Source organism: Indicator indicator, chromosome 20 (genome assembly GCF_027791375.1).
Source record: "Indicator indicator isolate 239-I01 chromosome 20, UM_Iind_1.1, whole genome shotgun sequence".
NCBI lineage: Eukaryota > Metazoa > Chordata > Aves > Piciformes > Indicatoridae > Indicator > Indicator indicator.
Genome location: NC_072029.1, coordinates 2,519,125 through 2,543,246, shown reverse-complemented (window position 1 = coordinate 2,543,246; position 24,122 = coordinate 2,519,125). Strand labels below are relative to the sequence as shown.

At 48.3% G+C, this 24,122-nt stretch overlaps 1 protein-coding gene across 1 annotated transcript in view; it reads left to right on the top strand.

The window, feature by feature from the left end:
• Positions 1–24,122, top strand: part of WNT9A (Wnt family member 9A) — a 56,051-nt gene that overhangs the window by 17,900 nt on the left and 14,029 nt on the right. Inside the window, exon 2 of the mRNA XM_054390200.1 lies at positions 19,540–19,799. Within this exon, the coding sequence (XP_054246175.1) occupies positions 19,540–19,799 (260 nt within the window). The remainder of the gene's footprint in view (positions 1–19,539; positions 19,800–24,122) is intronic.

Here is a 24,122-nt window from a genome sequence, read left to right as displayed (position 1 = left end):
ATGTGATCCTCTGCAACCTGCTCTGGGTGACCCTTCTTTAGCAGGGAGGTTGGACTAGATCTCCAGAGGTCTCTTCCAACCCTCAACATGCTGTGAATACTCAGAGTATTCTCTGCCAGGGTGGGGGAAAAACTCCATTTCTATTGTATCATTAGATTTTTAATTACCTGAGACAAGACCCGTGTCTCTCTAGGTTGTGGTGGCAAGGTGTAATGAGTTGAACACAACAAGGTGTTTGTTTCCTTCTCTAAGACATGAGGCCTCATCTAATCAACCTAATCTTCAGCATCACTGAAGATATCCTGAGGGCTGTTGCTGTGGGCAGTACTGAAAGCTGAGCACACATCGCTTCTCATGTTAGCAGCCAACTTGTGACTCCACTCCTGAGAACAAGGTCTTGCTGAAGGATGATGCTTCATTTAGATACAGATTCTTACTTGAGGCTGACAACAGGACTCAACCTCATGCTCTGAAGAGGTGCATGAATGCCAAACTGTGCTGTCTTGCACCACCTCCTTTCCAAAGGATGCCTGAACGAGCCTGGAGGACCTCGAGCTCGGATGGTCTTGAGCTGCACCAGGGGTGGTTTAGGCTGGACATAGAGGAAAAATTTCTTCACTTGAAGGGTTGTTAGGTGTTGGAACAGGCTGCCCAGGGATGTGGTTGTCACCATCCCTGGAGGAGTTTTAAAGATGTGTAGGTTTGTTTGGGGATATGGCTTAGTGGTGGACTTGATAGAGTAGGATTGGTTGGACTTGATGCCCTTGAATGTTGTTTTCAACCTAAGATCTATGACCTTTCCAGAAGAGCCATCTGAAGGCCTCTCTGATGCCATGCTTGAATAAGGTAGGCTTGTCAGTAGAAGACAACCAAGAGGATTCAGGTGCTAGGGAAAAAAGTACCCCAATAGAGAAGACGGCAGGTCACTGAAGGAATTGCCATCCCTGTGCAGCAAGTTGATGATGAAGATCTGCTTCAGGTAGGTGTCCTGCCTCTACCTCAGGGGTATTACCATTACCCAAACCTTGTGGCCAGAAGACCTCAGTCTTCAGTGATTGAAGGTAGCTGGCTTGAGACTGAGTTTGTAACTCTCATCTGAAAGAGGGAGGCTGACTAGCTGGCTGTGTGAAGTAGGAATTGCCCATATCAAAGAGCAGCCTGGATTGTGGTTTTCCATCTGTTGGTTGAAGCTTCCTAGAATGGTGATAGGGAGCTCCAGGAGTGGGTGGATGAGCTGAACAGAAAAAAATTTGGAGTAGTAGCCAGGCTGATGCAGAATCCTAGATCTGTGGCTATGAGGAGCTGTTTAGAGGTTACCTAAAGGAGAGATTTCATTGGAGATCAAGCTCTCTTTTTTTTTTCCAATTAGATGAGATCAACATCTCTGGTACTCCTCACAGAACAGTAGAATCACTAAGGTTGGAAAAGGCATGTAAGATCATTAAGTCCATCTGCCAACCCAACATCACTCTGCCCACTAAACCTGTGATTCTAAATCATAGGATGGTTTTGGTTGGAAAAGACCTCTAAGATCGTCTAGTTCAGCCATTGACCTAACAAGATGATGGCCAATAAACCATGCTCCTGAAGTGCAATGTCCACACCTGTCATGAACACCTCCAGGGATGGGAATGTAAAAATGTGCCTTCAACAGAATGATGGTGTTCTCTTAAAATGACTGAAAACTCTTAAAACCAACAAAAATATCTGTTGTGGGGTTTTTTAGACCTCTTGCTTAATGGCTTCACACTGGAACTATGTCTTCATCTCTTGTTGCCCTGCTTTCAGCAGCTTCTGGACCCCCTGTGGGCCATTGCATTCAGGTGCCAGTAACAGTTTGTGTAAGGATTTGTCCTTTTGAAATGGTTTCTTTCCCACCTCACTATTTTTTTTTTCCAAAAGCTGTTCTAATTCCACAGTGCCCTAATTGTGAGATGCAAATGTTAAAAGGAAAAAAAAAAATCACAGCCAGTGTACTTTAAGATGCTTTTGGGCAAGCAGCCCCCTGCTTAGCCTGATACATTTGGGCAGCTTTACTCCCTGAGGAAAAGCAAAAGCCTTCCAAATCAAGAAAATTATGTAAGCAAATCCAATGAGTGTGTTCTAAAATTAAACCTGCCCCTCAAGCTCTGGGGCTTCCAGTGTGAAACCAGGGAAGATTGTTTTGGGGAGGCTTGTAAAGCCTTGGGATGTCCAGTGGTGGCTTGATATGAACTCCCTTTGGGGTTTTTTAGTCTGGAGAAGACTGAGAGAGGATTTAATAAATGTTTATAAATATCTGAGGGCTGAGGGTCAAGAGGGAGGGGACAGGCTCTGCTCAGTTGCACCCTGGGATAGGACAAGGGGCAATGGATGCAAACTACAGCACAGGAGGTTCCACCTCAACACAAAGAGGAACTTCTTCACTGTGAGGGTCCCAGAGCACTGGAACAGGCTGCCCAGAGAGGTTGTGGAGTCTCCTTCTCTGGAGACCTTCCATCCCCATCTGGATGTGTTCCTGTGTGACCTCTGCTGGATTCTCTGGTCCTGCTCTGGCACGGGGGTTGGACTTCATGATCTTCAGAGGTCCCTTCCAACCCCTGACATCCTGTGAGCCACTCACCTGCTTGTTGTGATCTAAACATGAGGAAGAATCTCTCAGCACCCTCACTGTAAAGATTTTCTTTCTAATATCTAATCCAAATTTACCCTCTTCCAGTTTGAAACTGTTACCTCCTATCCTATCACTATGCTCTCTGGTAGTCCCTCTCCATCTTTCTTGTAGGCACAGTACTGGGAGGCTGCCATAAGATCTACCTGGAGCCCCAGCTCTCTCAACCTGTCCTCACAACAGAGTGGTTCCAGCCCCTTGATCCATGGCCTTCGCCTGAGGGGTAGCTCCATGTCTTAGAGTGTCTCTATGAGTTTTTCCCTTGGGAAATATGGTGCCAGTTTGGGGTGGAAGAAGGAAAGACCGTCTCTGCATGTGGTTGCTAGTGCAGTGTCCCCAGCCACAGTGGGAGTTAACTGACCTCCTCCTTAGTGTTTGTGTTGAGAGAACTTTGGGCTGTTGATGGATTGGGGTGATCTTAAGGACTTTATGGTATTTCTCCTGGCTGAGGCCAGATATAAACACCTGGGAAGTCTTAGCAGCGAGCACCTCATGATCTGCTCTTAGTTCTCATTGTGCCTAATGCTCTCCTGTCAACTCAGCTGCACAAGGTATTTCCATCAGGGGAAAAATCTCCCCTAATTCTGCTTTATTTCCAGGCTGATGGCAGGTTTCTAGAAAACACACAAAGCATTTGTTAGCGTTGCTATCCTCTCCCTTTGAGTCATTCTCTTTTCGTTCTTGGCCCTTGGTCCTCCCGAGCTCTTGCAGCCAGGAGACACTGAAATCACAAATGTGCAAAATACAGGATGGATAAACATCTTAATCTCATGGATACTTCAATCTAAATGTTTTCTGAGGCCCTCCTTGAAGGAGGATTAGCTGGTAACACTCTGAAAGGTCGCAGCCTTGCTCCGACTCGTGCTGCTGCTCAAGATGCTAAACGTGTGTGAAAGCTTCAGCAAAAGGCCTGAGATGCCATCACTCTTCTCTGAGGCTCCAGGGAGCATCTGTGTGTCCTCTTGGGCTTTGGACATTCGTGTTGGAGCTCTGCCTGCCTGTCTTAGCCATTGTGATAGCGTTGCCTAGGGCACCCAAATGTGACATGTACCAACTGGCATTTTGGCTGCTGGAAGTGTAAGATTTTTCCAGTGTAGGTTTATATCTGTTGTGTTGGGTTTTTTTTTCCCCCCTCTCAAGTGTGTGTATATTACTGTTATGATTTATTTTCAGGCTGTAATGTTGGTTTTATCACATGAAATACTTTGGAAACTTGGAGGGCTTTGGTTTTAGTGGTGGTGTTTTGTTTTTAATTGGTTACAAGCCCTCTCTAACCTGGAGGAAAATTCCAAGGTGAAGAATGCTTTTGATTTACAGAGAAATTCTTTTGCAGAGCTCTGGTAGAAAGGTCTCCTCTCATCTCTGTGATGTTTGGGCTTTACTTTCCTCCTTGAAGCTGCTGTTTGCTTTGATAAAGTTGACTTTGCTGCTTGATGTCTCCATAATAGATCAAAGCTTTTTGTTGGAATGTCAGGGCTATCAACATGGATCTCCTTCAGCAGAAAGTTGGGTGGGAAATCATGAGCCTAGGAAACTACTCTTGGCTACCTTTTCTTCCACCTATCTCCAAGAGTTTAAGCAATGAATACAAAATATTTTTGATCAAAAATAGCAATAGTTGTGTGCTAAGATGAGATAAAAGTGCCCCAACTACATCTAACTTCCATACATAGCTGGAGCAATGAGCAAGAAGCTACACTAAAATCAGGGAAAGAGATTTTGTTTGTAGCAAGAGAACAACCAGGAGGCATCTGCTTTGTTGTTGTGGTTCCAGGCCAGCTAGGTGGTTATTCTGATTCCCTTCTAGGAGGTCCCAAGACCAACAAAATGTCTTTCCCTGATTTCAGTGTAGATTCTTGCTCATGGCTCCAGCTGTGTATGGAAGTTAGATGTAGTTGGGGCACTTTCAACCACTGGTATTTTTGGGGCTGGAGAGGAGTAAACTAAAGGGATTCCTTTCTCCACCACCAAGAAAACAAATGTCACCCAGGGGATTGTGGTGGAGAGAAAGCTGGCAAAGCAAGTGAGGTCCTGCCACTATTGTTCCCGTGGTTCAGGCTGTAGAATTGCTAAGTGTAACCCCAGGCTTGCAGGGTTTCAAGGAAGCGAGGTGTGAGACTTGTGGGTTAGCATCCCTTGGGGATGCAGGTCAGGGAATGCTGGATGCCTCCCTAACCTCAGGGAGGGCTGGAGGGGGAGGGTGGTGGAAGGCTTGGCAGAAGGCATGTGCTCTTGCAGGGAGGAGAGACCAAGCCTGGGGGGGGGGGGGGTAGGACAGTTCTCTTGACACAGGGCCAACTGGAAAATCTCAAGCACAAGTGAAGAAAGGGGATGTGGAATGTGATACCATCTACCAGGGAAGGACCTAAAAGCTAAGAGAAGGAGGTGGCCGAGTTTTGTTGTAGTGCTATAGGGTTTCAGCTGCTGCTTCAACAATGCTCTTGTGCAGTGATTTGTTCAAAGTGCTGGGAGTTCCAGTTCAGTTTGTACAGGCATGATAGAACCCAGCATGGTGGGGGTTGGAAGGGACCTCTGGAGATCATTTAATTCAACCTCCGTGCTAAAGCAGGGTCAGCTAGAGCAGACTGCAAAAGAGAGATCTCATTTTGGTGTATCTAAGTTAAAACTTCCTTCAGTCTCCTGGTTATTTCCCCATAGCCTTTCCTTTCAAATCTTCTCTGCCACAGCATTCAAGGGAAAATAGAAATCATGCTGAACTGGAGTGCAAGGAGGGTACAGCTGGTGGTTCAAGCAGCTTTTAGCTTCTTTGACTTTTTTCTTCCTCATTTTATCTAGTATTAAGCAGATGACTCTGGGCCTGCTCACTCTTTATGGTGAGAAGTCTCTCCAGCAGGCTGCTTGCAAGAAAAGAAACAACTTGTCTAGGAACAGATCTGTACTTCTGTTCCAGTTTTAATTAAGAAAGAAATAATCTTTTGTTATTTATTTTTAGCCTAGTGGCTCTAATTCTGATAGACACCATGTAGTTGTGCTTGAGATGATGACTTCAGGCTCCAGACCCACTGAAAGAGGTGGGATGTGGGAATTGTAAAGCAAGCCCACATGTGTTCTGAAGGCAGATGGAAACCCCATCTCAGGCTGGAGCTTCTCTGGTGGTGAGAAGCTCTAATGAGCATCTGTTGATGGATTAGTCCAGGGAGGGGGTTCTCAGTGTGCTTTATTACTGCTCTAGATGAACCTGCTCTGGCAGAGGGCTTGGACTAGATGATCTCCAGAGGTCCTATATAGATCAAAATTATTTTACATGCTGAATACCATCTTGAATCTGGGAAAAACTGATCATCTATCCCTAGACTGGAAGCCTACAGAAGGGGTTGGGAGGTACTTCCAAACATCCAGTTCAACCCTCTTGCTAAAGCAGGGTCACCCACAAGAGGTTGTGCAGGATCCCAATGTCCAGGTGAGCTTGGAATCTCTCCAGAGAAGGAGAGTCCACAACATCTCTGGGAACCCTGGGACAGGGCTTTGGCATTCCCACAGCAAAGAAGCTTCTCCTCATCTTCAGATCCCTTCTGGGCTCCAGTCTGTGCCCATTGTCCCTTGTCACTTGGCACCACTGAAAATGAGTCTGACTTCATCCTTTTGACGCCTCTCCATTAGGTACTGATAAGATCCCCTTGATTTTTTCCAACTGTGTGGATTAATAGAGCATCTCTCAGCTGGGGCTTTTGACCTTGCTGTAGTTTTGCACAGGCATCTGTGATTTGATGCCATTCATTCAGCTGTAACTTGATTATCTTTTTAAAGAGGGAGGGGCAAGCCCCTGAAAGATTAAAATCCCACCTTGTAAATTTGTTGAAGAGAGTGGACCCAAAAATAAGAAGGACATGAAACTGTTGGAATGACCCCAGAGGAGGCCTACAATGGATGATCAGGGGGCTGGAACACCTCTGCTATGAAGAAAGGCTGTGAGAGAATTGTGGCTGTTCAGCCTGGAGAAGAGAAGGCTCCAGGTAGAACATAGAAGGCTCTCAGCACTCACAGAAGGCTATAGGAAAGATAGGAAAGGGATTTTAGTGGTAAGACAAGGAGTAACAGTTTCCACTGGAGAAGGGAGATTTAGATTAGATATTAGGAAGAAAAGTTAGGTATTAGGATGGTGAGAAACAGGTGGCTGAACTTGTGGATGCCCCTTCCCTGGAAGCGTTCAAGGCCATTAGGATGAAGTTTTGAGCAACCTGGTCTAGTGGAAAGTCTCCCTGACTACGACAGAAGGGTTGGAACTGGATGATCTTTAAGGTCCCTTCCAATCCAAACCATTCTAGGATTTATTGGGATCCCTGTCAAGCATGAGCAACTTGCCAATAAAATGACTTCCTTACTTTGCTGCTTCTGAGGTTGTGTTTTATAGGCAGTAGTTATAACTTAAGGCTTACTCTGAGCTTCTTCTTGGAACTGAGATGAAACAGTCCCAATTTCATGAACCATATGTCTCCTGGAGCTGGGTTACAGCTCCCTTGAATGAATGTGGATACAGCTGTGGCATCCCACAACGCTGCAGATTTACTACCGGTCTTAGTGAGCCTCTATCTCCCCAATAGTGACTTGAAATCTGTCAAAGTGCCATGAAGAACAACTTCCATATTCAGTGAGGATTGGGCTGGCAAGGCACAGTGTGACATAATATGTCTTTGCCCTCTGTAATCTCCTACCCCTTCCAACACCCAGGCACACAAGAGCCGATTCAATTCTTAATCTTGGGGTAACGAAACCACCTCGTGGTTTCTGTATTTGAGTTGATCTAAATTGGGATGGCAGGAGCTCTTGAATCCAACAGCTTTAGGCTATTTTGGGTGGTGAAAATCTGCCATTGGCACTATGGGGAGGCATTTACAAGTAACAAGCTAATTATGTAAAATGCACACTGTCCACTGGGTAAGATCATCTTGGTTTCATAATCTAATCAGAATTTGCTATGTATGACCCTTGGCTTGTCGTCCTCCCTCCCACCCCCTCCCCCCCTTTGCCTTTTTAATGCAACTTAGTTGGGTGGCTGGATGCATGATCAATTCAAGAAGGAAATGCTTTGCTTAATACTGGTTTGTTGAGCATACTGACCTGAAATTGTGCCAAAGGAGGTTTAGGTTGGATATTAGGAAAAATGTCTTTCCTGCAAGAGTGGTCAGGCATTGGAACAGGCTGCCCAGGGAGGTGGTGGAGTCACCATCCCTAGAGGTGCTCAAGAGACCTGTGGATGTGATTTAATGGCTGTGGTGATCTTAGGTTGATGGTTGGACTCTCTGATCTTAGAAGTCTCTTTCAACTGAAGCAGTTCTCTGGTTCTCTGCCTTTTTAATGCACTACATAAAGATGGATGATATGCAGCCCCATCTGCTCAGCAGCACTCCTAGATAAAGCCTTGGCTTCCCCTTGAGCTTATTCATTTGAAACCTTGGCAAAGTCAGGTCTGGCTGAGGTCTTTGCCAATAGCCTGTAGGCAGTCACCTTCAAAAGATAAAGGAAGTTCTTGCCAGTAGCACAGTTGTGTTAGTGACATCTTGGTTACCAATATTGATTTATTCATCACTTGCTGTTAGCATTTGCTTCCCTTCCACAAAACTCTCTACGTGGATGCAATCCTCTGAGGAAGTATTGCACCATCTCTAGAATGATGTGGGGCCTGGGTGTTGGTGGTGAATGGATATCAGGTATTTGATGGGAGGGGTTCACATTGTTCTTTCCCTCTTTTTCTTGCTGTGATGAATTGTTCTGTGCAGGAGCAGTGTTTTGGGGTGCTGAGGGAGATGAAGTGAACAAGAGCAATGCATGATGGATGGCAGTGATTGAAGAACCATCCATGGCCCTGCATCTGGAGTGAAAGATAGTAAGGTTCATGATGTTGGTTGGGTTCATGGGAACCTATTCTAGGATACATCAGGAAATACGTCTTCTGCACTGCTGGTTTATCCTGAAGTGATGAGTTTGAAACTTCAGCCAGAAGTAGTTTACTTAGCTGGAGGTCTGACCATTGAAGCTTCATTTAAGGCTTGTAAAGCCTTGGGACTGCAAAGCTCCTTCAGAAAAGACATTGAGACACCTTTTGTCTACAGGGTGACCTCTATGCAAAAAGCCTTTGAGTATTTTTTTGTTGGGTTTTATAAGGAAACAGCTACTCTATTTGCAGTTCCTTCCCACAATCTCTTCTGGGGGTCAGAACAAGGATAAACTTCTCCCATCCCATCCCCATCGTGTTTCTCCTGCCTCCTGCTCTCTCCAGTGCCCAGAAAGTTTGTTTTTTCACCTGTTTAGTTTTGAAACCTGCCATGAGGATAATATGACATTAGAGTGGAAAAGCTATCGCTGCTGTGCAGGGGAGGAATTGCAGAGCTGTAAACTGCTCTCAAAATAGATCAGATGAGGTGTCAAACCGCCCAACCATCTAAATACTCCACGAACTGACCTCCCTGCGATATCTAATAGGGGCCAGCTAAAATGTTTGGAGGGGAGGGGGCTGTGAAAACCCTCTTCTGCCTGAACCTATATGCTTGTTTCTAGAAGTTGTCATTAGTCCCCAAGTTGAATAGCAGCCACTCTCTGCTTCCAGCTGAGACCTACTGGCCCCAGCTTTTGTATTCAGGAGGAAGAAGCTCATTCTCCTCTTGTTTTTCTGTCCCAACAAACTTTAGGAACTCTTTACTTTCCTCCAAGGTTCAATTTCAAACCTCCAGCTTCTGAGAGGACAATTGTATGGACAATAACCTTTATTTTCTCTCTAGTTTCTGTGTGTGTGTGCACAGGATATCTCCCAGCAGTGAGGGAAAGTGCTGCTTTGGCTACATGATGTTTCTTCCCTGGCTGCCAATCTCTGTGGTCTGGGCAAGGGCAGCTATGTAACCTCAGCATCTGCTGAGAACAGACTGGGCAGTGTTTGGGAGGGACAGCAGGAGTTATCCAACAGATTAAGGACGAGGAGGAGGTGGGGAAAGGACAAGCCAAGTGCTGCTGGGTGATGTGTGCTGGGGAGCTGCTATGCCTTGGTCCCCCCCCATGTAACAAAAGGGCTGGCTGAGGTGTTAGGGAGACAAGTGGGCGATTCATGACCCAGTCAGATGTGTTCCCTGGCAGGGGTGGGTGGGTTGGAGAGACTGACACTAACACATGGCTGGCTGTGCTGCTGCTGGAGCTGGAGCGAGGCATGTCCACGTCCCGGGCTGCTGGGGGCTGCTGAGGGTGGGAGACCTGTTGGGGGTGGCAGGATTGCTGCTAGGACCATGAAGGTGGGGTTGTCAAAAGTGAGCCTGGCTTCTCCAAGGGAAAAAAATGAGGGAGTGTGGATGTGGGGACCTGCCAAGCCTGGCATTGCAGTGTGCTAGTGTGTGGCATGTGCTTGGCACTGCTGGTTTGGGTCTTGCTGTCCTCCAAAGGATGGGAAGGTGCAGGTGGGTTCAGTGCTGCAGCTGATGAAAGGTTCTGTCTTGGTGCTGAAAGCTTAATGGCTGTATGAGGTTGAACCAAAGGTGTGGACATCTGGGGAAGCCAAGGGGCAATGGGACAGGGCACCTGGGGAAGCCAAGGGAAAATGGGACAGGGCACCTGGGGAAGTCAAGGGACAATGGGACAGGGCACCTGGGGAAGCCAAGGGAAAATGGGACAGGGCACCTGGGGAAGCCAAGGGAAAATGGGACAGGGCACCTGGGGAAGCCAAGGGACAATGGGACAAGGCACCTGGGGAAGCCAAGGGAAAATGGGACAGGGCACCTGGGGAAGTCAAGGGACAATGGGACAAGGCACCTGGGGAAGCCAAGGGAAAATGGGACAGGGCACCTGGGGAAGCCAAGGGACAATGGGACAAGGCACCTGGGGAAGCCAAGGGACAGTGGGACAGGGCACCTGGGGAAGCCAAGGGAAAATGGGACAGGGCACCTGGGGAAGCCAAGGGACAATGGGACAAGGCACCTGGGGAAGCCAAGGGACAGTGGGACAGGGCACCTGGGGAAGTCAAGGGAAAATGGGACAGGGCACCTGGGGAAGCCAAGGGACAATGGGACAAGGCACCTGGGGAAGCCAAGGGAAAATGGGACAGGGCACCTGGGGAAGCCAAGGGAAAATGGGACAGGGCACCTGGGGAAGCAAGGGAATGGACAGGCACCTGGGAAGCAAGGAATGGGACAGGGCACCTGGGGAAGCCAAGGGAAAATGGGACAGGGCACCTGGGGAAGCCAAGGGACAATGGGACAGGGCACCTGGGGAAGCCAAGGGACAATGGGACAGGGCACCTGGGGAAGCCAAGGGAAATGGGACAGGGCACCTGGGGAAGCCAAGGGACAATGGGACAGGGCACCTGGGGAAGCCAAGGGAAAATGGGACAGGCACCTGGGGAAGCCAAGGGACAATGGGACAAGGCACCTGGGAAGCCAAGGGACAATGGGACAGGGCACCTGGGGAAGCCAAGGGAAATGGGACAGGGCACCTGGGGAAGCCAAGGGACAGTGGGACAGGGCACCTGGGGAAGCCAAGGGACAGGGACAGGCACTGGGAAGCAAGGGAAATGGACAGGCACCTGGGTAAGCCAAGGGACAATGGGACAGGGCACCTGGGGAAGCCAAGGGAAAATGGGACAGGGCACCTGGGGAAGCCAAGGGACAGTGGGACAGGGCACCTGGGGAAGCCAAGGGAAAATGGGACAGGGCACCTGGGGAAGCCAAGGGACAATGGGACAGGGCACCTGGGGAAGCCAAGGGGCAATGGGACAAGGCACCTGGGGAAGTCAAGGGAAAATGGGACAGGGCACCTGGGGAAGCCAAGGGACAATGGGACAAGGCACCTGGGGAAGTCAAGGGAAAATGGGACAGGGCACCTGGGGAAGCCAAGGGACAATGGGACAGGGCACCTGGGGAAGCCAAGGGAAAATGGGACAGGGCACCTGGGGAAGCCAAGGGACAATGGGACAAACGATGTGTCTCCTGGCATGTCCTGTTCACTCCTGGCAGACTGATTTAGAGGCTTCTTGAGCCAGAGGCTGCATTCAGGTCCTCATATTTCATCACTCACCTGGGTGAACCTCCCTTTCCTGAATTTGTCTAATCCCTTTTGGAATGCATTCATAGTCTTGGGCTTCATGACATCCGGTGGCAATGAGCCTTGCAGTTTAATGATGTGCTGTTTAGACAAAAAAAAAAAAAAAAAAAAAGGCTCCATTCTTGGAATGTCTAGCATTTATTATTTATCTTTTTAAACACTGCTTCTGACCCCAGCCAGTAGATCTAATCCTTGCATTGCTCTGAGCAAAGTGCTCCCTGGGGAGCTCCCAGCCTTGGGCAGATCTGTGAGCCTTCATTGAGCTTCATGGCAGCAGCTTCAGCTGTAGAGAGATAGAAGGATGGATGGGAGGTGCTTTGGGAACTGCAACTGCCTGTGTGGAGGAATGCCCTTGATCTATCAGCAAGGATTTCTGATGTCCTCTCTAAACCTGCTGGAATAACTGTAAACAGCAGCACAAAAAGGATGGTGATGAAGTATCTGTGGGGTTCTTTTGGAGTCTTCTGCTTAGATTTCAAATGCTGGAGATCCTTTGCTGTGTGCAACTCTCTCCAGACAAGGGAAGCCACCAAGGAAGACCATGAACTTGGATTTATCTGTGCTTGGAGCAGAAAAACAAACCAATTGCTGCAGGTTTATAGCCCACATGACTTTCTGGCATTTAGGCTTCATGGTCGGAGCAGATGTAACAGAGTTTGCATAGGACTCAGCTCTTTGTGGCAAGAAAATCAGGCAGTTGAGCATCTGGCCTCTTTCCTTTGGTTTGCTGGCTTCAAAATCTGATCTAACTTCTTTTGCTGTTATTTCTTTGTATGATCCATTACATCTGTTTTGTTTTCCTGGTCCTCAATCTCACCAAAAACTGCTCCAAAGCAAGGTGAGAGGAGGGATCATTATGTATATATTCCTATAAGTGTAGTCTAGAAATGTCCCTTGATTTTTGTCCTGGAGAGCTGTTAGACCCAATTCTATATGAAATTGAATGACTCTAAACTTGTGTCAGGCAGGGAGCTGAGCTGCTTTGGAGCACAACAAGGATCTGAGATCCTGGGATGGCAGGATTTTCAGCAGTGTGAAATGAAACTGTCCTCCAGAAATAAAAACAAACAAACAAAAGCAGCCAACAAACTCAACTCAACCAATTCCAACCCTCAAAACACCACATCAAACCAACCCCCTCCACTTCAGAGTAGCTTTGCTACAAGGAGGTTTTACTACAGGGCTTGGCCATATTGTGCATTTCTCTCACCATTTCATCCCATCATGGAAAATCTTCTGAGAAACTCCCTTTTTTTCTCCCTCCCCATTGCATGGAGCTAAACAGGTTCTATCAGCCCTTTTTATTTACTTCTCCAGGCTTATTTCTTCATCTTCCATCCCATTGCTTCCCACTTAACTGCTGCCTTGCACCAAAGCTCACAACTCTGTGTTGCCTACAGTCTAGAGGGATTCATGCCAAAAGAAACACTAAGCCAAAAATACTAAATCAAATAAAAATCAAGCAATAGTCAGGATAAAGAGCAGTGGTAGGTTATAGGGTGAGGGTCCAGGAGCTGTCCAGCCAAAGAGGGGGCACCAGTGGGGGCTAATTCCTGGCACAGGCTGCCAAGGGCAAAGCTAATGCCTTCTTAAAAGGGGAGTGAAAGCCTCTGCTGCCTCCTGGCCTGTGCATTCCACTGGCACCATGCTTCACAGGCTGGCTTTAAGTTGGGTTGAAAATCCTCCATAAATCTCACTGATTGCTGTTTCATTCTTGAGAGGATGAAGGAGAGAGGAAACAGCCTTCCCCTCCTCTTCCCTCCCTTCCCTGCCTCCTTTCTCCACCTCTGCTCACTCAGACCAAGTGGCTTGTTCCGATGGAATTAGGCTGCTGGCAGCTCCTGAAGCCAAGCTTCTTGGGACCTCCCAGCCCAAGGGTAGCTAAGGAGTCATTAGAATCATAGAATGCTAGAATGGTCTGAGTTAGAAGAGACCTCCAAAAGTCACCTAGTCCAAGCCCCTCTGCAATCAGCAGGGACATCCTCAACTAGATCAGGCTGCCCAGAGCCCTGCTGAGCCTCACTTTGAATATCTCCAGGGCTGGGGTCCCAACCACCTCCCTGGACAACCTGTTCCAGTGTTCCACTACCCTCATGGTAAAGAACTTGTTCCTAATATCCAATCTAAATCTGCTCTGCTCTAGTTTGAGGCCATTGTCCCTCTTCCTAGCCCCACAGGCCCTTGCAAACAGTCTCTCTCCATCTTCCTTGTAGCCTCTTTCAGGTCCTGGCAGGCTGCTATTAGGTCTCCCCGAGCCTCCTCTTCTCCAGGCTGAACACCCCCAGCTCCCTCAGCCTGTCCTCGGAGCAGAGCTGCTCCAACCCCCTGAGCATTTTTGTGGCCCTCCTCTGGACCCTCTCTGTCAGCTCCATGTTCTTCCTATATTGAGGGCTCCAGCCCTGCACACAGCACTCCAGCTGAGGTCTCCCCAGAGCAGAGCAAAGTGGCAGAATCACCTCTCTGGCTCTGCTGGCAATGCTGCTTTGGATGCAGCCCAGGCTGTGATTTGCCTTCTGTGCTGCAAGCTGACACTGCCTGCTCCTGTCCAGCTTCTCGTCCATCAGCATTCCCAAGTCCTTTTCCTCAGGGCTGCTTTCTATCACCTCTTCCCCCTGTCTGTATTGATAGTGAGGATTGTTACAGGCTAGGTACAGAACCCTGAACTTTTTCTTGCTAAACCTCATGAGGTTCACCTGGGCACACACCTCTGCATCTTGTCCAGGTCCCTCTGGATGCCATCCTGTCCCTCTGGTACATCAACAGCACCACACAGCTTGGAGTCATCCACAAACTTGTTGGTGGTGCATTGAGTTGTAACAACTGAACACCCTCTCCTCAGCACCCCAAAAGTTGTTTTCTAAAGGTGGTTTGGTGCTGGAAACTGTTCAGCAGAATCCATGGAAATTGCAAAGGAGCATTGCAAACACTTGTTGAGATGGTTCTGACATTTCTCTTCTTGTATGGTTTCCATGCTGGTGAATCTTAGTGCTGCAACTCTGAGATATTTGCCTGGAATGAAAATTGTCTTTTGTTGTAGTGGGTGGCAAAATTATTTGTCCTGGTTTGAGCTGGAAGAGGACTCATTCTGGTCAGGGATTTAACTTGGCACTTGGCAACTTTTCAGAAACCTTTTAAATTATTAAAAAAAAAAGAAAGAAGGAAGAAAGAAAGAGAAAGAAAGAAAGAGAAAGAAAGAGAGAAAGAAGAAAGAAGTGGTGGAAGGAGAAGAAAAAAGGGTTGGAAGAGTAGCAGAGTCATGTAAAAAGTGAAGATGGGATCAATTTGATCGTACAGATGTAGCAGTGATAAATGTCCTGGCAGCAAGAATTGCTGGAGGAAGGGTAGGAATGCAATATTTCAGTGCCTGTCGTTCCAGGCAGCGTAGCAGAGGTGTTTCCTTGCAGGAAAGCAGCTCACCTTGGCTCACATCTCTGGCAGCACTTGCAGAGGAAACCCTGGAGCATGTCAAAAAGGAGAGCGTGCTCGCAGGTCCATGCGGGCGCCTGACTTCTATCTCATCCCCTTCAATTCTCATCAGGAAAACCCCTGTTAGACAAGGGGAGAATACAGGGAAACTGATGGAAGTGTGAGCTGACAAGGCAATAGAAACTCTTGACTTCCAAGATGAGCTGAAAGCTGGACCCACCTTGAATGGCCTCTCCTGGAAGGGCAATAATTCCGTGGTGCTGCAGATAAAACTTGGCCAGTGAGCTATCAGGGCTGGGGCTGTGTTTGGATTTCTTCCCAAACCTGGGTGATTTGAGTCTGAACTCCAGCAGTTATCAATGTTTGACATGAAGAGCACAACCAAGGCAGAAAAATGACACCAGTAGCATGTTCTAAACTGCATAGGTCTTGCTGTTTACATATGGTGATAATAATCCTTCTGGAGGCTTCAAACTAGTGACAGATTGAACAGGAAGCAGAACAGTGCAAATGATGTTGCAGAGGTTCCTCTCAAGTAGGCAGAACACTGAGCAGCCAGGTCCTTCTGGAGGTCTGGGCAATGAAATTGTGCCACTTGGAGAAGAAGTCAGGCAAGGTATGCAGAAGATTAGGTCAAAGTCTGCAGTGGAAATGGTCTCTTGGCTTCCTAAAAATGCTGTCTGAAACACTGGCACAGGCTGCCCAGAAAGGAGGTAGATGCCTCATCCCTGGGTCATCCCCCATTCCAAGTCAGGTTGCTTGGGGCTCAGAGCAACCTGCTCTAGTTGCAGATGTCCCTGCTGACTGCAATGGAGTTGGACTAGATGACCTTTAAAGTTCCCTTCCAACCCAAAGCCTCCTGTCACAGAATCACAGAATGTCAGGGGCTTGAAAATGGCCTCGAGAGATCATCCAGTCCAACCCCCCTGCCAGAGCAGGATCACCTCTACCAGGTCACACAGGAACTATGATACTGCCTTCATAGAGACCAAAGTTATGTCCAGAGTTATACGTTCCTGAGTTGCATACAAGGAGCTGCTTGGTCTCTCTCCAAGTTCCTAATGGAGAAACTCACCTTCATGTCATGCTCGAGCCCCTAAATCCAAAGTAATACAGTTGCCCAGCGTGCTGCCTGACAGTTTAACAGTGGTGGATCAGGTACATATAAAGTAAAAACAACACCTCCCTCACCCCTTCCCTCACCCCTCCCTCCCCAAAAAAAGTGTCCTTGGAAGGAACAGCTCAGTCTTTGTGAGGAGCTGAGAAAGCATCCGACTGACACCGTTGCCTTACAGGACCTCACTCAGCCTTAGGTTGCATAAAAGAGCTTTATAGGATTATAAAGGTTCCATGCAGCGGCAGCTCCAAGGCAGTGTTTTTCAGGTGGGGGCTCCAGCTCTCCCTGGCTCTTGCCTCTGCTTGTTTATTATTGATGCCATGCTAGGAAAAGTGCCACCTCACCCCTTTTTATTTCCTGGGGCTGCTGGAATGTGTGTGTGGAGCTGAGGTCGCTGCATGGGTCCCCGTGGTTGACATGGGCACACATCCAGGACTGGGGAGGGAAAGTGTATGTGTGCATGCACATGTGCTGCTGTCCTCATGGATGTCCTCACCTGGAAGATCTTAATTGTTTGACTGGGAAAAACCCCTTTCCTCTAAATCAACTCCTTGTCTTGTTCTGGAGATGCTTCCCTAATTAACTTGCTTTACTGTGATCCAGACCAGCTTTAAAGCCACTGGAATTACTACAGGCAGTGATGGGCAGGGCTTTGTTCAGCATGGCTATTGCATGGCTGCTCTTCCAACAGTCTGGCTTCTCATGTCCCCTTGTCTTGTAGTGGGTGAGAACAGGGCAGAGCTGGGTCAGGAAACAGGAGGTGGGAAAAGGTGGGATCCTGCCTTCTTTATAGGGCATCATGTTGGCATCTTCCTTTTGGGCTGCCTTCTTTGGAAGGGGTGAAGTGGGTGTCTGCATTGGACTTTAAAGGTCTCTTCCAACCCAGTGCATTCAGTGATTCTATGGCGGCCCAGCTTTCTCAGCTCATTATGACCATTACCTGTGTGTCTCAGATACTGGAGCTGGTGAACTCCTACCTAAGCCCTCTGCACAGAGCAATGAAAATGGACTTTGCTGATGATCAGTCACAGGATCACAGGATGTTAGGGGTTCAATTAACCTCTGTAGATCATTGAGTCCAACCTCCCTGCCAGAGCAGGACCAGAGAATCTAACACAGGTCACACAGGAATGCATCCAGGTGGGTCTTTGAAGTCTCCAGAGACTCCACAACCTCCCTGGGGAGCCTCTTCCAGTGTTCTGTGACCCTGACAGTGAAGAAGTTCCTCCTCCTGTTAAGGTGGAACCTCCTATGCTGTAGTTCAGTCCATTTAATGCTTCAATTTTCTCTTATTTCTGGAGATTTTCCATCCAGTAGCTCTAAGCTGATGGTGGAGGCTTGTCCTCTGGTGCTTTGCAGCACCATAAATCCTATTTTTCACCATCTCCAGATCCCTTTCACTTTATTTTGATTTTATTTGGGTGACTTTTATTGGCAGTTCCTGCAATGGGGCTGTGCCATCAGTAAGTTTTGCAAAGCTGATCTGTGGGAAACCATACTTTGAAGTATTTCAAAGCCAAGCACCAAAAAGGGAGGGTAGGGATGGAGTTCACAATCACCAATTGTGCTGCAGGAATCTTGGCTGTAGGATCAATTCCTGTATCCCTCCACACTGTGATAGCCATCTGCTGCATGATACTTGCAGCTTGTGTTTTTCAGAACACTTACCAGAACAGTACCTGCTAAGTTGGAAGGGTCAGCTGGAGTGGGGGAGCTGTAGAAAATGCTTTTGTGCTGCCTCCTTTCTTTGCAAGCTGAAGGTATTCTCTTGTCAGCTGTGAAAGGCTACAGAGAAACATCTCTGGGCAGCTTGCTGCAGTGCTCCAAGCACCCTCACAGCAGAGATGATTTTCCTCATGTTGAGGCAGAACTTCCTGTGGTGGTGTTTGTGCTCGGTGCCCCTTGTCCTGTCACTAGGCACCAGTGAAAAGAGACTGTCCCCATCTTCTTCTTGACACCTGCACTTGATGCATTTTTGAATGTTGAGATCTCCTCTCAGACTTCTCTTCTCCATGCTAAACAGCTCCAGATCTCTCAGCCTTTCCTTGTAAGAGATGTTCTATTCCCTTAGTCATCCTTATTGCCCTTCATTGGACTCTCTCCAGCGATGGAGATACCTGAACTTGCAACTCATTTCTGCGTTCACCTCTGCAGGTCTGCAATCTTTCAGTGTTTTCAATCCTGACTTGGAGTAATCTTTCCTTTTTGGCTGGGGAAATATCTTCAGGTCCTTCAAAACTCCATGTCTTTGGGTCCTTCAAAACCCCACATAGTGATTCCCATTGACTGCATGGACTGGCACCCGGCCTGAAAAGGGCAGTGCCAGGAGACTGGGGTGAGAGCAGCCTGGCCAACAAACCACCCATGAGCCCAGCAGATGTTCCTGCAGTGTCTCTGCTCCCTAGGGTTGATGCCAGCTTGGTCCTTTTCCAGCAGCTTGTCACTTGACACCTGGAACAGTACTCTGGCTTCTTTTGTGGCACATTGTGTGAGTCAAGGACCTTGTGCTTGGAGAAGGCAGGGGAGGGGGGAAGGCAAGGGGACACAAATTACTTCAGATCATGTTTTAAGTTTTGAGCTTGTTCTGCTGTGTAAAAGCTTTGGGAAGCATCACCTGGAAAGTGGATCCTGCTCTCAAACCCTAGGCTGTGGCTTCATCAAGATCATTTCTGCTGAGGACAGGGTGGCTCTGTGTGCATTCTTGGTGTCTCTTGGGATCTGTTGTGATGAATCGTTCTTTCCCTTCCCAAGCAGGTTCTGTCTCTGCTTGATAAGCTAAAACCTGTTGTTGTTGTTGTTCATGCACAGAAGAGTGACTGTAATGATCTTGGGGTTTTTTTTGTGCTGGTTTTCCAGGTTCATGCAGTTGGGTACATTCATTTCATTTTTTCCTGTTTTAGTTTTCTGCACTGCCCTGTGGTGGAGATTGAGGTCTTACGTCCAAGCAAGCCTTCTGAGGGCTGTTAGAGAACATAAATCCAAGCATTTATTTCAAGGAGCTCTTGCTCCTACCTTCCCCACACAAAGGAGAGCCTCAATGTAAAATCACTCCTCACAAAGGGATCCTAGAATAGATGCACAGAATTGCTGAGTTTGGAAGAGACCTTTGAGATCATCAAGTCCAACTGCCCTCCTTTAAGCTTGCAAGCCCACTGCTGCTAAGGCACAATCACTAAACCACGTCCCTGAGATCAGCAGGTCCACACAAGTGCTCACCCAAGCAGGGCCTGATCCCACCACAGCCTCTATTTCTACCACGAGCTGTATCCTTCCCTCCTCACCACTGTGCTCCTCTGTTCCTCTGCAGGCTGACGGGGAACGAACCCCTGACCATCCTCCCTCTGACCTCGGAAATGGAGGAAGCTGCCATCAAAGCTCACTACAAAGTCTGTGACCGCCTGAAGCTGGAGAAGAAGCAGCGCAGGATGTGCCGGCGGGACCCCGGCGTGGCCGAGACCCTGATGGAAGCGATCAGCATGAGCGCGCTGGAGTGCCAGTACCAGTTCCGCTTCGAGCGCTGGAACTGCACCCTCGAGGGGCGCTACCGAGCCAGCTTGCTAAAGAGAGGTGAGCAGGATGGGACCTCGGGTAGGGGTGCTGGCACCTCCTGCACCCGCTGACTTCCCTGGCTTTTTGCAGAGCGTTCATCCTGGTGCATCCTCGAAGGGGTGGCTCAGCACCTCCCCAGGCGTCCATAAAGACTTCTGGAGAGGTAGACCTGGGGCTTTTTAGTCTGGAGAAGAGAAGACTGAGAGGGGATTTAGTAACTATCTGAGGGCTGGGCATCAAGAGGGAAGGGACAGGCTCTGCTCAGTTGCACTCTGGGATAGGGCAAGGGGCATTGGATATAAACTCCCACGCAGGAGATTCCACCTCAACATGAGGAGGAACTTCTTCACTATGAGGGTCACAGAACACTGGAACAGGCTTCCCAGATGGGTTGTGGAGTCTCCTTCTCTCAAGACCCATCTGGATGAGTTCCTCTGTTACCTGTGCGGGATTCTATGGTCCTACTCTGGCAGGGGGGTTGGACTCAAAGATCTTCAGAGGTCCCTTCCAACCACTAACATCCTGTGAGCCTGTAAACACCAAGCCAGGCTCAGCTGATTCATGAAAGTGCACAGCAGGCAAAGGATGTGCTGTATGGTGGTAACTTATGTTGCTTGTACTAATGAAGCAACTTCTGTCTGCTTCACATTCTTGGACATGGCTCCTCTCCTTGGAGGCTGGAGATGTTTCTGCACATGTCTGCAGCCAGTAGGCTCATAGAATCCTTTTGGTTGGAACAGGCTTTGCAGATCATTGAGTCCAATCATGACTGCAACACTGTCAGGTCACCACTAAACCACGTCCCTCAGCACCTTGTCTACACATCTTTTAAATCCCTTTAAAGATGGTGACTCCACTACTGGCTGGGCAGCCTGTTCCAGGGTGTGACAACCCTTTTGGGGAAGAAGCTTTTCTTGATGTCCAGTCTAAACCTCCCCTGGTGCAACTTGAGGCCATTTCCACTTGTCCTTACACTTCTTCTTTGAGAGAAGAGACCAAACTCCAACCTCCTTTCAGGAAGCTGTAAAGAACCAGAAGGTGTCCCCTCAGGCTGAACAACCTTAGGTCCCTCAGATACTCCTGAGAAAGCTTCTTCTCTAGACTTCTCAGCCAGCTTTGTTGCTCTTCTTTGGACACACTCTTCATTTCTGCCAGAAACTGAGTTGTGGTTGGAGGGGAAAACGAAGTTCCCAAAGCTGTCCCTTTTTCTGTTTTACTTTTTTTCCTTATTTTCAGGAAAAGTTGAGGAACTGCCTTGTGAAGGGCAGTGAGGCAAAACAGACTGTTCTGAGCTGTCCTGATCGAGGAGGCAAGGAGAACCCTGACATAGTGCAGAGCAAAATGTGCAGATGTTTGTGTCCTGTTCCTGTTGTACTCAGGGAAAAGCTCCTGAGATGAGTGGTGGGTAACTCCCACACCCTTTACAGCAGCTCAGGTGGAGCTGACCAGACACTGAGAAGAGATTGCTGGAAGAGCAGACACTTTTCTTTTTTTCTAAATCTCCTTTTGTGCTACTTCACATAGCCCTGCCCCGTCCCAGTACAGTCCAGTGCATCAGGAACATTTCCCAAATGGCTCTTGAGGCTTTTAGTGACTTCCTGAAAGTCCCACACTCAGCAGTAGAACTGAACTTAGAAACCCAGAGTCTGACAGTCTCAAAGATAAGAGCAGAGATTTGTGAAGCTTCCTCCCATTGCTAATTAGTGAGCAGGAGTAATCCAGAAGCACTGAATCTTAACCAGTGCACTGTCACTGCCTGTGGTGGAAACAAGGAAAGTCCTTATGAAACCCAAGAGGTCCAGCCAGAGCTGCAAGGCGTTTAAAAATATCCTTGCATGCCAGAAGTTGTCCCTGGATTAGTGGTGCCTTGGGAAGGCCAAGCACTTTCTCATGCTGACACCTGGAGGCCACAGCTTGTTCCTTCAGATGTCTACTCCTCTGAGGGGCATTTCAAACCAACCTGAAGCTGAGCTGCCTTAAAACACCTCTGAGAACCCTCCATCCCCTCACCCCTTGTCAGGACCCCCAGTAATAAATGCTAGCTCTGAGGCTTGCAAGGCTCTGCCTGCTGTCTTATTCTTCCATGTTTTATGCCCCTGCAACATCTCTGCCCTCCACCCATGCTGTAAATCCTTCAGATGTTGGTCCTGCAGCATAACAAGCTGCCCTGTAAATCTTTCTCCTCCTCTCCAGGAGCTGCTGGTTCCTGGTTCAGCATTGAAACAAGTGATACCCCAGGGCAAAGGGGCACATGGATCACCAGCTAAGACACAGCTACTCCAATATGTTGGTGTGGGTTTGTTCCTTCTCCTCCAGGATCATTGCAGCTTTTTTGAGGAGGGAAGAAAAAAAATAAACTAAAAAAAAAAAGGCAAAAAAAAAAAATCCCTGCAGTGTAAGAAAAGCTTCTCCTTCCATTTTTGCACTTGGTCACCAGAACTGGCTGGCTGTTGGTTTGCAGCTTTGGGCTGATGCAGCCCATTTCTTAAAATAACGAGGGGATTGTTTAAGGGACTCGTTATCCTCTTTGGATACTCAGGACCAGTTTTGGAAATGGTTGAAACTGGAGAGGGGCGGGCGGCAGGCTGTCGATGTGCTGGGGGTTAGAATGCCTGCATTGATTTAAAGCTCATTATCTTGTTACAAAATATCTTGGTGCAATCAAATAGTGCGTGGCAGAGATGGCTTTAAACCTGGCCAGAGCCAAATGTCACATGGACTTGCTTGGAAGCTGCCTGAGCTGCTTGTGGGTGAGATGATACCCATGCTGATGGGCACTGGGAATCTGTGAAGCTTCCAGTGATGGGGGAGTGGGAGGAGCAGAGCTGAAGCTGATGGGGAGATTGATGGAAGGGGAGAAGCTGGCAAACCATTCCTCCTGGCTTGCTGTCAGACCTGCTCTGCCTTCAGTGCTGCTCTGCTGAGACTTCACAACCGCTCTGAATTCAGTGCTTCACAGGATCCCAGCGTGCTGGGGCTTGGAAGGGAACCTCTGGTCCAGCCCCCCTGCTAAAGCAGTGTCAGCCACAGCAGGTTGTGCAGGATCACAACAGCCAGGTGGCTTTGGATAGTCTCCAGAGGAGACTCCACAGCCTCTCTTGGCAGCCTGGGCTCCAGCACCCTCACAGCAAATAAGTTTTCCCTTATGTTTAGATGGAACTTTCTGTGTTCCAGCTTGTGCCCATTATCCCTTGTCCTATCTCTGGGCACCACTGATAAGAGTCTGGCCCCAATCTCTTGCCTACCCACCCATGAGCTCTTGCTGAGCATTGAGAAGATCTCCTCTCAGGCTACTCTTCTCCAGGCTAAACAGCCCAGTAAGCCTTCAAGCAGACTGTAGATCTGGGCTACCAACTAAACCAAGCTACATCCAGAGTATTTGCTACTAACTGCAGTAAAAAAAACCTCTCCAGGGATTTCCATGCCTTATTCCATCAAGAACTTCCTGTTAGCACATTGGTACTTCTCCATTTTGTAGCACAAGTAGTAGTGGTGGCAAGAGGCAAATCGTTCAAGCCAGGAGCATGGCGGGTTGGGAGCAGTGGCATCTGTCTGACAGGCATGTGGGCAGTTGTGTCAGTGTGAGGTGTAACCTGGAAAAAGCTGAACTAGTCTAGGAAAGGTGAAGGCTGCTTAGAAGGTGTTTTGTACCCAGAGGAGTTTGGTGGTTGGCATGTCTGTGAGGTTTGATGTGAATTGAGTAAGGAATTCTCCTACCACCTGCAATGAGAGTTTGCAGTGCGGAGGATGCTTCTGGTGTGCCGGAGGACATGGTCTAACTTCAGGGAGTAAACAGAGGAAAAGCCATCAAATTTGGTTTCTCAGTGCTGACCACTCTTTACTGTGTCCTCAAGTGTGGAGTTGAGCCTTTTTTGATTTTAACCTTCCTTCAAGTGAAGGGGAGGTTTGTGCTTCTCTTTTCCAAGTGAGCAGTAGACACTTGGACAATTCCTACTGCAGCCTGTCTTGGGTCAGCCCCTTTAGGAGGAGCAAACCTCAGAGTTCTGGATTGGATTTTCTTCTTCAGTCTTCTGCTGAAGTTCAATATTGTGCACCTGGGAGTGCTTTGGGAAGGCATGTTCTGGGAATGGGCCAGGATAACACCCCATGAGCTTGCTTGGACTACCATGCACCTCCCAAGGAACAGTTCCAAAAATGACCTGGCAGTGTCTCTGCATGTCCTTGGTTGACTCACCAGCACACAGATATATCTCCTACTGTCACCCTCCACTTGTGTTATTTTGGAGTGGGGGATTTCTTGAGTCAAATCCAAAGCTGTTCTGGAATTGCATCTCAAATATGCAGTCATTTACAACTTCCATAGCTGGAGAATGAGGAGCT